Source organism: Saccopteryx leptura, chromosome 2 (genome assembly GCF_036850995.1).
Source record: "Saccopteryx leptura isolate mSacLep1 chromosome 2, mSacLep1_pri_phased_curated, whole genome shotgun sequence".
Lineage (NCBI taxonomy): Eukaryota > Metazoa > Chordata > Mammalia > Chiroptera > Emballonuridae > Saccopteryx > Saccopteryx leptura.
In genome coordinates this window covers 308,611,964-308,627,809 of record NC_089504.1, presented here as the reverse complement: position 1 = coordinate 308,627,809, position 15,846 = coordinate 308,611,964, and the positions used below count along the sequence as shown (strand labels likewise).

At 53.5% G+C, this 15,846-nt stretch overlaps 1 protein-coding gene across 1 annotated transcript in view; it reads left to right on the top strand.

Annotated features, from left to right (window-relative positions):
* PLXNA4 (plexin A4) overlaps positions 1–12,780 on the top strand; it is a 419,755-nt gene extending 406,975 nt beyond the window's left edge. The window contains exons 31-32 of the mRNA XM_066362710.1: positions 3,586–3,736; positions 5,717–12,780. Of these exons, the coding sequence (XP_066218807.1) occupies positions 3,586–3,736; positions 5,717–5,812 (247 nt within the window). The 3' untranslated portion in view covers positions 5,813–12,780. The remainder of the gene's footprint in view (positions 1–3,585; positions 3,737–5,716) is intronic.
* Positions 12,781–15,846: the final 3,066 nt, after the last annotated feature.

Below are 15,846 nucleotides of genomic sequence, written 5' to 3'. Positions count from 1 at the left end.
ACTGGGCCAAGAGAAAGAGGCATTTGTGCAGGGCCTTGAAAGGCAAGCATCTGGGGACATAGAGCGTCAGGCTCCAGTGCTCTCCATGTCTACCGTGTCCTGTGGTGTTTGAAGGGATGACAGTACTTTGTTCTCATCTAAGAGTTCAGGGCTGGGAGACCACTTTCTTAATCCAGAAAGTAGAGGTGAGACACCGTTACACGCTGGGCCCCTCCCGTGGAAGCCCGCTGATGTGAGACCCTGCAGAATGGCCGGCCGTGGAGAACCCAGCTCTCTGCAGCTCCCTGAGCGCTGATTTCAGGACCCCAGGAGTGCAGGCACCCACCTGGTATGAGCAGATGCAGCAAAGACAGCTGGCCAGTACAATGTTCATGCTGGGGCCCGACCTCCTCAGGCCTGGGCTTTGGCTAGCCTGCTGGACCCTGGCCAGCTCAGGGGCAGCCTGGGGACTTTCAGAACACCTGTGTCTTTTTTGTTTTTTTCTTTTTTACAGAGACAGAGAATCAGAGAGAGGAATAGATAGGGACAGACAGACAGGAACGGAGAGAAATGAGAAGCATCAATCATTAGTTTCTCAACTAATTCAATCAATTAGTTGTTCATTGATTGCTTTCTCATGTGTGCCTTGACCGTGGGCCTTCAGCAGACCAAGTAACCCCCTTGCTCGAGCCAACACCCTTGGGTCCAAGCTGGTGAGCTTTGCTCAAACCAGATGAGCCCATGCTCAAGCTGGCGACCTCGGGGTCTCGAACCTGGGTCCTCCGCATCCCAGTCTGACGCTCTATCCACTGTACCACCGCCTGGTCAGGCAAAACACCTGTGTCTTTTGAAGAAGAATGCACTGGGAGCAAGTTCAAGGACAGGAGCCCAGGCTGACCTTTCCCTTCCTCGCTGCTCAGCCAGCTGATAAGAGCACTTGTTTGCAGTTCATTAATAGGGCCTAATTGCATCCTTCACAATCAATAAGGCTTCTCGGGGGCAGCGTCCAGTGCCAGGGCCAGCGCAGCAGGGCTGAGCAGGAAGCAAATGTGCACGCAGCGAGAGATGCCAGGGCAGGGTCGCCGTCAGGTACAAGGGGTGCTGTGAAGAGGGCGGGGCTGGACTGAGCTCTGGAGGGCTGTCAGGAGAGGTCAGGCAGGGACGGCCAAACCCCGCGGGCAGGACGGGCTCACTGAGTACTGGGCAGGGCTGGGGATGAGAACAGGACAGGAGGCCCGCAAGCCCCACACTCATCAGGGCACTGGCTGTCCGTGGCTACTCCGTCGGCGACTTAGAACAAGCTAAAGCTGAGGACATGCGGTTGATCCATTCCTGGGCTAGTGTGTGGCCACAGATGTGCGCTGATCCAATCCAGCACCCTCCACACCTGAGCAGCAGAGAAACATGGGGCCGCTCGGGGCAGACCTGGCCTCGTGATTAGAGAGGATATGCGAAGCCAGGCTCCAATGCCGTCAGGTTAGCCACGTGTGGTTGCCGGCCACGGAACAGAAGCGAGAGACATTTGTTTGTGTTTTTCACCACTGCAACCCGAGAACAGAGCCCTTTGCCTGACAGACTTTTTTTTTTTTTTTTTTAACAGAGACAGAGAATCAGAGAGAAGGATAGCTAGGGACAGACAGACAGGAACGGAGAGAAATGAGAAGCATCAATCATCAGTTTTTTATTGCGACACCTTAGTTGTTCACTGACTGCTCAGTGGGCATGGAGTCGGGAGGGGACGCTGGGTGACACAGGTCTTGGAAGTGGCCAGGCTGAGAGTGGCCACTGAAACCCCTGGGTCGCCGCTGTAACGTGGAACACGGGCGTTTGTTGTATTCTGGAAACAGTGGCAATGAGTGTGTCTCTGGCTGGCGCTTTTATACCTGGCATTCCATTAGGTCAAGAGCCCTGAGGAACCCGAGGATGTTTTGGAGGGAGGGGGTTGCAGGCCTGGAAGAGCAGGCTCTTCTGGGACCTAGCAAAGGAACCAGAACGAGACAGGACAAGGAACTGAGGCCCCAGGACCTGTGACAATGAGGGCGGACCAGGGAACCAAGGACCCCACACCAAAAGAAGGTCGTAAAGGACGGAGGTCCATGTGAGCCCGGGCAGGACTGACCCGAGTCCGCAAGCCCCTCTGAGCAAGGCTGTCTGATTAAACGCTTGTCTCTGTGTCCATCTCGACAGCATGCCATGGGCCGAGACCTCCTGCCAAAATGCAATCAGTTCCACAATGCAGTTGGCGAGTGTGTCTGTGCGGCGGGCACCAGGGGGACCGGAGTGTCTTTCTGACCACCCCTCCCCTTGCCAGAGGGCACAGACTTCATCTCCCTCCTGCTGCCTGCCTCATTTTGCAGACACAACGGCAGGTCTGCGATCACAGCACCCCTTCGGCTCTGAGCAGGGCGGCCAGCCTGCCCTCGCCGCGGGAAATGGAACTGTCAGGCCCTTGAGCGTGATGACCGTCATGGCACGCAAGTGCCACCCATGCCAGCCTGGCACCCAACTCCTGAGCACCCGTGGGGAGCGGTGGCAGTGGGGGATCAGGACTGATGGGCTCACGGTCAGTGCAGGGAGGGACAGTGCAGACATAGGGCTGGGGTCCAGGGCGAGATGTGAGACGGTCCCGGAGCCTCTTAAATGCCCCTGCGCTTGTCCGATCAAGCCCTGAGCTCTGGGAACTCCCGGGGCCTGTCACTGTCACCTACACTTACACGGGGGAGAGTGAGTGCCGCTCCTAAAACTCCGTGCCCAGATGCCTCACCCGCCTCACCTGCCTCGCCCTCGTCCCGGCCCTGGTGACGGTCCCTGCAGCTTTCCCAGCGCTCAGGGTCCCACAGGGACTCCTGGGTGTGCTTTCCCACTGTCCCGCTGTAACTTGGCTGGTCCTCGGTCCCTTTGACGTGGCTCACATCCCAAAAGAGCCCGGGAGAGGGTAGGTGCGGCTGTCCTCAGGGCCCCGGGGCCCTCGAGTCCCTCATTAGGAAACGGCACGGCTCCCCTCTGGCGGGAGAGTCGGGGTTTGCTGCATAAAATGTCAAATTGCAGAAATTAAAAATGTAAATGCTGGCATCTAATTAACCAGTTGACAAGAGCGCACAGCTGCAAGTGACAGTGACTGATTGCCTTCTGCCAGCCTCTCTCCCCCGGCAGCCCCAGCTCCTCCCGGCAAACCCCAGGAGGGGAGGACATCGGAGCACAGCAACTGCTTGGAAGAGCCTTTGGGGCCTATGGAGGGGGCCTCTGACGTCTACAGGACGAGACAGGGTGTGAGAGGGACACAAGCGACCAACAGGACCTGGCTAGGAACAAAGACGATGCAGGAAACAAATGCTACCTCTTGGCTCCTGGTTCCACCTCTGTCCACCCTGACAGGGCCTGGTCCTCTCCCCACATCTCTCCCCTCCGTGCCTCCTGCATCCAGAGCTGCAGAGGATTCTCACTGGACAGACCCTGCGGCCCAGCAGGCATAGCACCCACCATGGTCCCCAGGGGGTCACACATGGGCATCTGCTGGCCCCAGACACAGTGCTGATAGTGTCCCTCTCTCCCCTGCCCCATGGGCACCGCGCTAACGCCTGTCCTCCCCACGCCCACCCCTGGCAGGTACTATTCAGACATCGGGAAGATGCCGGCCATCAGCGACCAGGACATGAACGCGTACCTGGCCGAGCAGTCCCGGATGCACATGAACGAGTTCAACACCATGAGCGCCCTCTCGGAGATCTTCTGCTACGTGGGCAAGTACAGCGAGGAGGTGAGCCCCGCCCTGCTGCTGGAACCAAGGGCACCACCCTCGGGCCCGCCCACCTCCGCCGGGGACGCTCCGCCCACCGCCCGGGACTGGGGGCTGTGCTGCTGTGCCACACCGCGCGGGACTCGGACACTAGAAACGGTCCATTCCCTACGTTCCGCACGAAGCCCTGTTCTTCTCACAGAGACCAAGTAGCTGTTTCTTTCTCTCTCTCTCTCTCTCTCTCTTTTCTGTTTATTCCCTGGTATTCATTCTCTTTATATTTTCCATTTCTCTCTTTGATCTGCTTTCCTTTAAACAAGCAAGTCCCCTCTCCCAGGGGCAGACCACACAGTACAGTATGGGGGGGGGGGGCAGAACAGATACAGACAGAGCAGAATGGAATCTGTGTTTCCTCGCTGGGTTCCCCAGCTGTGAAACCTCACCTGAGATCCCTGTCCCTGCAGACGGGACCTTCCTTCCGGTCAGTACGAAGGTGTGATGGGAGTTTCCTTGGCCGTACAGGCTTAGACCAGTGGATTCGGGCCCAGGCTCCTGGTGTCCGAGCAGCAGCATAACCACCCTCTTTGTGCCCGGGCTTCTCTTCCTCCTCCAGCCTCGTCTCCAAGAGAGGGTCTGGGAACCCCAGGCTAAGGAAGGAGCCCCGGCAAGGTGCAGGGCCTGGCGTCCCACATGGTGCTGTGAACCGCAGTGGAGGGGAAGCCAGCGGTGGGCGCCGTAGGGGAGGGACCTGATGCCACCCTGCGGGCCAGTGCTGGCCCAGGACAAAGTCTGTGCCTGTCTGTGGCCACATGACAGAAGTCAGGATGATGTGGCAAGTGCCAGTGTGTGAACGCAACTGACTCGTCTTGGAAAGAACAGCTCCCAAGTGAATCCACACGTGCACTGGTCTCCTGCTGGGGTTAAAATGGCCCATCTTTATGAAACATCAGTGCCAGTAACTGCTGCTTCTTGGCCAGCTAAGAAGTTGGCAACTCTATCATGGTCTCCTCAATTAACAATGCATTAACTGGGCTAGGAAATCCAAAGCTCTGGGAGCCTGCCCTCAGTTCTCAGCCTCCTCCTCTCCTCCCCTTCCCTCAGCTGCTCCCTGCCCCCTGCGACCCCGGGCCAGCAGATCCCACCTGTGTCTGTGGGAGCCCCTCTTAGAGGGAGCACTGTGTGCCGGGTGCTCACATATCCTACTTGACTTGATCCTCTGCCCTGGAGCAGCCCAGAGGGGACCAGGAGTTCTCACATTATACAGATGAGGAAGTGGGTCACAGAGGTGGGGTTCGGAGATGTTGTGCATTCCATCCCAGATCACCCAGCTATAAACTGGCGAGCCCCTTATTCGAGCTCACATCTCCTGAGTCTGAGTCAAATTTGAACACATCCAGGAAAAAGTGCCCCAAATGCTCACCTGTCCTTGTCCTCCACCGACTGACCAACCATCTGAGCTCAGGAGAGGCCTTGGCAGCCATCCTTCATTAGATGTTAATGACCAGTAAAGCTTAGGCTGTATTAAGCTTCTAGCAGGTTTTTTTTTTTCCTAATAGACAAAGAAAAGCCAAATGAGTTCAGACCGCCCTTTATTGGAGGGGGCGGGTAGGCTTTCTTAACATCCACAAAATCTCCGAGACTGGGGGATCGAACTGTCTGAGGCTTAACCTGCAGGAGACTGGAGCATCTTTGCATAGGTGTCTTTGGCCCACTCTCAGCTGTCTTATGTAGGCAGTAAAACGTGCACATTTATTTAGACAAGCTGTCATGTGTGCTGAAATCCTGTGCTCACTGACAAACAGGTGCCCACACACTGTACCCCGTGCCCGAGTGCCCCCTGCATTCCCTATGCCTGTTCCTCGGGCTGTCGGCTTACCCAGTGACATCACATGTTCATTCTCATGTGCACCTGTTTCCCCAAGACTTCAGTCTGCCCGTACCCTGAGAACACAGGCATGTACGTACAAACTAGTAACCTCCCTGTTCTTGCCCCCTGCACAGATCCTCGGACCTCTGGACCACGATGACCAGTGTGGGAAGCAGAAACTGGCCTACAAACTAGAACAAGTCATAACCCTCATGAGCTTAGACAGCTGAGAACCGTCCTTCCAGGCCCCCCTGGAGGGAGGGACACACCAAGCCGTGCCTCAGTCTAGATGATCATCTTTACCAAGTGCAAGTTCCGACTGGCGTCCACAGCAGCCCCTACGCAGCGCTGTCTCTCTCGCTCGCTCTTGCTCTGTCTCTCCCTCTGCCTCTGTCTCTCCCTTTTTCCTGGATCCCTTCTCTTTCAGTTGCTTGGCCAACACAACTGAGCCAAGCCACCCACCCAGGGTAGCCAGTCCTGCAGCGTGGCCAGTCCCCCAGTGAGGGACCCAACCCGATCCCAGAGGGTGCTCTCTTTCCTAGCTGACCCGGGGCATCAGCAATGTGCAGACGAGGATCCCTGGACAGAGGACGTCTCCATGCTGCTACTGCACCCTCCACCCCTTGAGAGCCCCCCGCTGGTCCGCACCTTGGCCTGGAGAAGAGGCAGTGAGCTCAGTATTACCCTGGCTGGGAAGACATCACCTGGTGCTCCCTTCCCACAGGTCCACCTCCAAGGGGTCAGTCAGCGGTATGATCCCTTAGCAGCCGTGAGAAGAAAGGTCATACCTCTTACATATGACCAGAGTTTGGGGCGGCAGGGTGAGGAGTTGGGAGGTGCTCTGTTGAGCTCTGTCACTTGGGTTGGCATCTAGAGGCTTCCTTATCCTCTTGTGATCTTCTTGGAGCTCTTCCAAGTGCCCATAGGGACCTGCCTGCCAAGACTTATCCCCTGGCTGCGAAAAGCCAGACAGGAGAAAGACTAGTAGTTATGTTCTATCACGGTGACACTGCTGACCTTCTCATGTCTCAGAGGCAGAAATGTAACGTGGAAGGGAAGAAGAGGAGAGTCCATCACCCTGGATTCAGAATTTGTTGTTTTCCATTCACCTTCAAGTGCAAGTGACTCATGGCCGTAGTCATAGCTGTGCCATTGCCAGGTCCTCTGTCTAGAGTAGGCAACTCCATCCCCTTTGGCCATCGCTCGCTGAAGGTCAACATGTAGTGCAGAGTGCATCCAGGCACCCGGGAGACTCTACCTCCAGCCGTGTCCATGGCTCCGCCTCCACTGTCCTTCCTGAGAACTCTGTAGAAGGCAGGGGCAGACAGCCTAGTCACTGGACGCCCGCAGAATCCGGTGCCATTGCTACACAGATGCCTGTGTCACTGACTGTCCAGTGATCCTGGGGAATTGTTTCACCCACATCTCAGCTGTCTCCTTAGTCACCTTCCCCCCGCATCTCTCCCATCGTCATCATCGGAAGAAATGCACTCCAGCACAGCCTCGCAGAGACAAACCAAAATGCCAGCCGAACTCAGCCCCCAGCGGCCACGTCTGGGAGGACCGGAACGTCAAGCTGAAGGACGTGGCCAGGACTGGGAGGAGGAACACAGAAGTGACCTCAGCCCTAGCATCTGTCTCTCCGTCCATTCTTTCATCTGTGGATACATCATTTCAGCCAGCCAGGTAGATGTGTGCTCAGACACAAGTCCTAGGTGAGCAGGGGCCATCGTGAGAGACGTCCCAACGAGGGTCAGGAAACCTGGAATCTCGAAGGGACCTTGGAGGCCGTCTGGTCCAGTCTCCCACCACAAGCAGGAACCTCTCCTGGCAGCCCTGGTGGCACTTTGTGCACCACCCTGGGAGGCAGGGAAAAGTGTCGTGTACGGTGGGATGGAAGATGAGTCTGGCCTTCACACCTCCAGCATCAGGCATCATGCCCTGCCATCCACGCAGAGGAGCCCCACGTGGAAAGAAGGAGCCACATCATTTCCAACAGTCTGTGGAGCATCTTGTACTTGTCAGAGCACTCCCCCCTTTGGCTATGAATATGTGTGCATGTGTGTGAGCTCATGTGCCCACACTTGTGCACGTGTGTGTGTGTATGTGTGTGTGTGTGTGTGTGTTTGTGCCCCGGGAGCAGGCAGAGAGCTCAGATTTCTTGTCCTATGTAGGGGGGTTTAAAATGTTTCCTTTCCTTGCTCATCAGTTCATCCTGCAGCTCCAGGTCATTTCAACACTTGTTTTCTATGCTGAGTGCTGGTGGGTGGAACGCCATGTCGCCCATCTGTAGGAAATCAGGGTTGTCATGGGCCGAGGGCGGCCTGGACTTGACTGGGGGCCAGGCAGTGGTGACCCAGAGCAGGGTATCACGTGGCCTCAGGGAGGACACACGGTGGACAAAACGTAAGAAACCTAACCAACAGGAAGAGGAAAAGATTCACGTCAATGGGGGGAAATAACCAAAGGTTTTGGCAAATGAAGTGCCAGGCGACGCAGCATGGAATTTCCACCCCTGGTCACTTGCTCTTCTCCCAAGGCGCCAGGGACCCTGGCTGGCCAGGAAGGAAGCGTGGGAGGCGGGCTGAGGGGGCAGCTTGGCTGCCACAATATTTTTGCACATGTGAAGGGTTGGGGAGGAGAGAGACACAAACATATTTAACACAGATTTGCTGAATGGAAGCTGTGTGTGTGTGTGTGAGTGTGTGCGCGCGTATGAGTGAATGCGTTCTCATTTATTTTTTAAGTTTTGCACAGATAGAGAAAAAAAAATGAACAAGCAGGAAAAAGAACTCAACACGGTTCTGTTGGAGCTTTTATTTTTTACTGGATTATTATTATTGGTATTGTTCCTTTGTCGGTACAGAACTCTTCTTTTCCTCCCCCACGTTTTTGTTATAAGAGGAATGTCAAACCCCTCAGAGAAACGTCAATGTCAGGAGGAAGGGGACAGAAGAAGGGACTCGTTGGTTCAGCTCGCTCCCCTCAGGTCCCCTGAGGGAGGAGTTTCGGGTAGGTCCGCCTGTGACGGGTGGGGTGGGTGGTGGCCGGTGCCTTGTTTGCCTGTCTGGGGATGGAGAAGTGGAACAGTCGTGCAGAGTTACAACCCACCGGGTCTGTGAAAAGTCTTTCCTTTGGCTGTCTGTGTCCCACTGATTTCATTTGGGCTCTCGGTGCACGTGCGATAGGTCTCGGAGGGAAGACGAGGCAGCGTTGTCAGAAAGCTGTCCTTTCCCCCATCTTTCCAAAACTCCCCTGGGAATCCCCAATCTCAGAGCAGGCCAGAGAGCTGCCCGGGCGGCTGGGGGCCGGCACGCACCAGACCCGGGCCTGGGGGAAGGGAGGTCCCCTCACATCTTTCCTGTCACAGTTCATTAGCAGGGTTACAATTCTGTTTAAGGTGGGACCTTTATATGACTCCTGAGTCCTGGGCATCGAGCAGGAGAGAAAAGGCCACCCTCCCCTCCCCCGACTACGCCCCTCCTGTACCTCCCTCCCCTAGAGACCCCAAGGTCACAATGGTACACAGAGATGATGCACTAAACACTGACCTGGGGTAGGTAGGGGTTTTAAGTTGGAGGGAGATGGGCTGAAGGCTGGCAGGGGTAGGAAGCAGGGGGCGGGGGGGCTCTGTGGGGTCCTGAACGTACAGTGGGGAAATAAGGCTTCAGGCTGGTCACTTCTCGGGGGGGGGGGGGGCACATGACTACCCAGGTATAGGCTTTGGCACTCTTTGTCCTTCCTTGTAAAGAGAGACCCTGACATTTATTGGTGACCACAGGTAGTGCCATTCAGTGAGGTTGGCTATTGTGTCACTTCCTTCCTCAGGAAAAGATGTTTTTCTTGCCTTCTGCATTCAGTGTGGTTTTAAATTTAGGGACCACCTGAGTGTCCCACAGGCCAAGGTACGTCCACACCCCCCAGAGTGATATACACACCCATGGGCAGCCCCCAGAGCATGGGGGCCAGTGAGTGAGGCTCGAGATGTTTGAGAAAGAGAGAGAGAGAGAGAGAGAGACCACTTAACTAAATCCCAAAGTTTGAGGCAGATGCCCAGGACCGGGCCCAGGCAGAAGAGGGAGTCGCCGGAAGGTGAGGTTGCTGACCTGGACCCCTTGGGCCCAGCACTCACCCCCCAGCCTGGGGTTAATGTCTGTGTACTGTCCCAGAACCCCCCCCCCCCCCGCCCATCAGCGTCCTCGTGCTCATGTCCCCTTGCATGGCTGGCTTCTGAGTGTGCCTCCTCTGTATCCGTCTTGCCTGCCTCCTGCACGTGTAGCCTCTGCCCCATGGTCATATGTCCACTAAAGTACCAGAGCACCCCCCGGGGGGGGGGCAAGCTCAGCCCTCACAGCCCAGCCCTTTGCCCACCATCAGCCCATCCCCGTCCCAACACCGCCTCCCTGAGTGGTCTGGCTCCACCACCCAGCCAGACCCTGTGGGTCCCCATCAGAGAAGCCCCAGCAATGGTCTCCCAATGACCTCTACTTCAGGCCAGAGCCAAGTCCAGCCGATGTTGCCGGAAGCCTAACTACCACTTGCTTTGACCCAAAAGGAAAACCCTGTTTCCCATCTGTCCTTGCTCGGGACTCTGTGGCTTCACAGTGATGCAAAGTTCAAGTTTATTATTATGAATCAAGAACCAACATTCCCACCTTCCAGAGAGCCAGGGAGTGAGGAAGGGAAGGCGTAGGGATGCGCTCTGCAGGCAGGTGGTCCATGGACATTTTTCTCTTGGTCCTCCCGGGTGTGGGCCGCCCCAGTGAGCAGCCCCAGTTCGGATCTCTGAGCAGCGTTTCTGTGAATGAATAACCTCCAGGGACCAGAGTCCCCACATGCCCCCAGGAGGACCCCCCACACACACACACGTGTGCACAGGGAGATCCTAGCCTTCCCTCTTGTCCTTAGTTCACACCACGGACCTTCTCTTAGCCTTCAAGACAGGCGACTAAGGACCCGACCCCCCCCCCAGCTCCTCCCCTTTAAACTACGTGAGTTTTTTATTTGGGGTTTTATAGTTCTTTGTTTAGTATCTATATATTTTAAGAGTTCACAATTGAGGGAGCCCAGTTGTGGCTATAAAGTTCAAATTACTAGCAGGGAAGAGAGAAACAAAACTCTACCTGTGACTTCCCAGGGGATGAGGGGAGCTTCCAGGCCGCGGCCAGCTTCCCTGTGTCATTACAGAAAGGGTGAGAACATGCCAGGGAAGCCTCCTCCGTGGCTGCTAACACGCTTGGCACTTCCCCTGCCCCTCTGATGGCTGGAACCTGCAACGCTCCCCCTGCTCCCCCTGCCTCTCGTTATGCCCCCCCCCCCAGGTGGAGCAAACAGGAGCCTTATTTTACAGATGGCAGGCTGAGGACAGCCACAGGTGACATTGAAGAGGCAGCCCCTGAGAGAGCCTGGCCCACCCACTGCAAACCTCTTTTCCTCCTGGTGTTTAGAGGTTGGCAAAACCCTCCCCTGGGAAACTAACTGACCATTCCCCTTTTCAGACATTCAGAAGGGACCTTATTCTTCCTTAGTTTATTTTTTTATTTTTTATTTTTTTTTACCAAAGGTCTTTGCTCACAGTAAAATTATTTTTTATTAGGCAGAGTATCCACTTGAGTAAACATATAGGGGTTTTTTGGGTTGTAAAAGTAATACATACTTACTTATTCAAGTCCCAAATAAATTCCTTGACTAGTGACTACCCCAAAGCAAACCTAAATAAAAACAAAAAAGCCCTAGTAACTAAAGAGAGCCTACTCTGTGAATTGGCAGAGAGTGGGCTGGGCCTGCACCAGGTGTCCTGGGTCAGGTGGGCTTACCCTTCCCTCTCCTTCCCGCCACTCCACCCCCTTCACTCTGTCCCGCTTTGGCTCCGGGCTGCCTCTGATGTTGCCGAATCCTACCCATTTCTCACCAGCTGCCTGCAAACTGCAAGGAGTCCCCCGTGAGGGGTTGATCACGGAGGGCCCCAGTCCCCTCCCCCGCGAATGCACATACCCTAGTCAAGCAGACAGGTCTATGCAGCTCACCTTCCTTGAGTTTCTTTACCTGGAATTAGAACTTCTTTTGTTAGTATCTCTGATCTTCCGACTCAAGCACATTTTGTAGAATTCAAAACAGAGGACTTATTCAAGAGCAATGCAAAGGCCACTAAGAAACTGAGACCACTTCACCAAACAGGTGAAGTGCACATCATTCAGGCCCATGACCAAGATGGGGTGCGTGTCCTCATGTGTGATCCTCTCTCCCTTCCCCAATGTTCCCGTCAGCTTGTTGGCTCGTCAAACCTTCTGTTCTTTAAAAAAAGAAAAGCTAGTTTACCTCAAAGAATCTTGTTTCCATTTGGAAACCAATGACTTTGTGTTGTAGAGTGGACAACCCTTCCTTCCATCATCCCCCGTCTGGACCTGGTGGCCTCGAGGCTCCCAGGTCCGAGCTTCCTCACGTGTCAGCTACGCTGACCCAGAACAAGAACCCAGGCCTTGAGATGGGAAGGAAGGGTTGAATGCAGCTGCCCTCCTCCCCACTTTAGCTTGTAGGGACCAGCCTATCTCTTCCAGCAGGGTTCTGCCAAGTTACCATAGCAACCAGCAACTCCAGGGTACCACAACAGACAATGGCTCAGTGAGCCAGGCATGGCGGGGAGAGGAGTCTGCCTGGTTCGATGACCCAGAGTTAAGTCTCCAAAACTAGAGGGAAGAGGAAGAACAGGAAAGGAGGAAAGGGTGGTTTCAGGAACAGGCAGGAGTCTCAGAGAGAGGCCACCGAGGGAGGTAGGGCAGGTCAGTCCTGCTCTGGTCACCCCATTCCAGCCCCACCCCACTTCTGTTTCCATAAAGCTCCCACCTTGAACACTGACCCTTACAACAAAGCAAAGCATATCTTTAGTCGACAGTGTTATAATGAGCCTCAAAGCTAGGTGGGTGAAATCTCTTAGAGGGTGAGGGTCTTCTGGTTTTGATTTTTAAAGAGTATCCTAGTAAGATTTAAAAAAAAAAGATTTTAAAAGAAGTTTTTAAAAAGGAAACTTATGCTATTTCAATTGGAGCGCAGTTGTAACTTGGTAAAGGCAAGCTCCTGTACCTTTGTTATAATTAATTGTATACCTGTGTATGTAAATATAAGGCATTCCTATTTTGCAGTTCAGAACAAAAAAAAACTTATTTGTAATATAGAATAAAGTTTATTAAAAAATAATAAAATGCGGTTTGGAATTTGGGGGTATTTCTTTTTGTGGCTGGCCGGGAGGGGGAGGGACAAGGCTGTCCATCAGAGGGCAGTGATGACCTACCTCCTACCTCCTACCTCCTACCTCCTACCTCCTACCTCCTACCTCCTACCTCCGCGCTATAGGCTCTGGCACCTTCTCTCTCCAGCCGCGGGGCAGCTAAACTTGACCATTAGAGATGCATCCTTTCACTTAAGGCTCTGATCTCACTTATAAAGCAGATGTCTCAGAATCAATGATGCTTCAAGATAGGGAGAGCAGGCCCTGGCCGGTTGGCTCAGTGGTAGAGCGTCGGCCTGGCATGTGGGAGTCCCAGGTTCGATTACCGGCCAGGGCACACAGGAGAAGCGCCCATATGCTTCTCCACTGCTCCCCCTCTCCTTCCTCTCTGTCTCTCTCTTCCCCTCCAGCAGCCAAGGCTCCACTGGAGCAGAGTTTGCCCGGGCGCTGAGGATGGCTCTGTGGCCTCTGCCCCAGACGCTAGAATGGCTCTGGTCGTGACAGAGCGATGCCCCAAGATGGGCAGAGCATCACCCCCTGGTGGGCATGCTGGGTGGATCCCGGTCGGGCGCATGCGGGAGTCTGTCTGACTGCCTCCCCGTTTCCAGCTTCAGAAAAATACAAAAAAAAAAAAAAAGATAGGGAGAGCAGGCATGTCACCAGCCGGGGATGTGGTCAGCAGACATCACTTCTGTGTCCCGCTTGACCAGCCTGAGTCCCTCACCACACAGCCCCCTAGGTATGCACTAACCCTTAGAGTTGCTCTGGAGAGAGACCCGTTGGTACCCTGGCTGTATGTAAGTCTTCTAGGCAAGCTATAACTAATGCAAATGATTTTATCATCCCCCCAGCCCACCCCCACATTTTGATATAATATGGAGACCTCCAATACAACATGTCTCTGGAGTAGAAACAGGAGAGGGAGAAAAACAGAATGAAATGGGCGATGGTGGAAGAAGGAAGCAGAGACAGGAAGGCAGTACCTCTGCCTGCTGCGTGCTTCTATCTATGGCCCGTGCTGGCCTTAAAATGGTGGTGGAGGGTGGGGCGGGAGGCGGAGCAAATGCAGATGGATTAGCATCAGCCCTGGAACCTACACCTATGCCAGCGGTTCTCAACCTGTGGGTCGCAACCATGGCAGGGGTCGAACGACCAAAACACAGGGGTCGCCTAAAGCCATCGGAAAATACATATTTCCCGATGGCTTTAGCCACTGAGAAGCCGTGCTACCATCTGCAGCAGCGCTATTCAGCTTGAACGCACGCCTTTATGGACGTGCGTTCCAAACTGAATGCCTGCGGTCATGCGCAGACATGATCGCATCATCCATCCAGGGCCTAAGGGGCAGGGGAAGCGGGAGGAATGCTCCACAGTCCATAGCAGCATGGCTGCTCGTCCACAGCAGCGCATTACGTGTGTCCGGCGCTTGCTGAAGTCATCAGTGGGCGGGTGCAGCAAGCGCCGGAGGACAGAAGCCTAGGAGGCGGAGAGGCAAGAGGCGGAGAGCCAAGAAAGCCTGCGAGACAGCCTGCTGGTGTAAAAAGGGTTAATAATGTCAAAACAGTACACACACCATACACACAATACTGTGTAAGTGTAAGGTGCTTTGTGTGTAATCATTACACAGTACATAAAGCAGCTTATACTTACACAAAGCACCATACATTTACACAGTGTGAACTACATCGGTCTTATACTATAAGAGACCACTATAAGATGTAGTTCACACTGTTCCCCAATGTATAATTATCTCCCATATCTCCCACTATTTTCCCATATTCTGAATGAGGAAACTGCTGAAATCAGCGGTTTCCAGCATTGAATCCGCCTCCTATTGATTTCATTGGGAGTGTGGTGGATTTTGTGGAAGAGAGCTCCCGAGAATCTCTGGTTACCACACAATCCGCCACAGCCTCCTTTTGATTTCAATAAGAGGCGGAGAAATGACAGTTTCCGACACATTTCTTCCTCTCCTATTCATGTCAATGGGAGGCCGCAGCAGATTCCGCTCAAATATAGAGCATGTTGCTTAATTTTTTTCACGCTAGAACTTTTCCTAGAGCAGAAAAATTCCAAAGGTGGAATCCACCACCCCCAATAAACTGAAAGAGGCCTCACACTGAGGAATCTGCTATGCGGATTCTGCAGTGTAAAAGATCTGCCTCCTATAGAAGTCTACTGGGGGTGGCAGATTCCACCTTTGGAATTTTTCTTCTCTAGGAAAAGTTCTAACATGGAAAAAATTAAGCAACATGCTCTATGTTTGAGTGGAATCTGCTGCGGCCTCCCATCGACTTGAATAGGAGAGGAAGAAATGTGTCAGAACTGCATTTCTGTCATACAGGGGATCTCTCTTCTGCAGAATCCACGGGTCTCCTATTGAAGTAAATGAGATGTGGATTCCACCGCAGAAACCGCTGCTTTATAGTGTGAAAGAGCCCTGAAAGATACCATGCTGTGCAGAAACTGCAGTGTATCCTATGACGTAGTTCACACTGTTCTATATAGAAAATTTGCCACTCATCTGGAAAAAACAGATCCATTAGTTAAGCAGCTATTTACGGAATGGTAGCCCCAATACACAAGGTAAGGAGGTCCATTAGTAATAAATATTTCTCAATATATAATTAAATATTGTTTTGTGATTAATCACTATGTTTAAATTATGTTTGATTTGTAGCAATGAGAATACATAATGCATATCAGGTATTTACATTCCAAATCATAACTGTAGCAAAATTACAGTTATGAAGTAGCCACCAAAATTATTTTTTGGTTTGGGGTCACCGCAACATGAGGAACTGTATTGCGGGGTCACGGCATTAGAAAGGTTGAGAACCACTGGCCTATGCTCTTCTGTCATTCAACCAGCTGCACTTAGGCAGATACTTGCGTCTCAGAGCCTCAGGTCAGTGGATAGAGAAGGCTGAGCTGGATGTCTCCATGACATTCCAATGTTCTCTTAGTCAAAGAGAAAACCAGGAGGTAAGAGGGTCAGGAAGGAAGCAGGTCAAGGAATGAGAAATGGAACAGTGATAA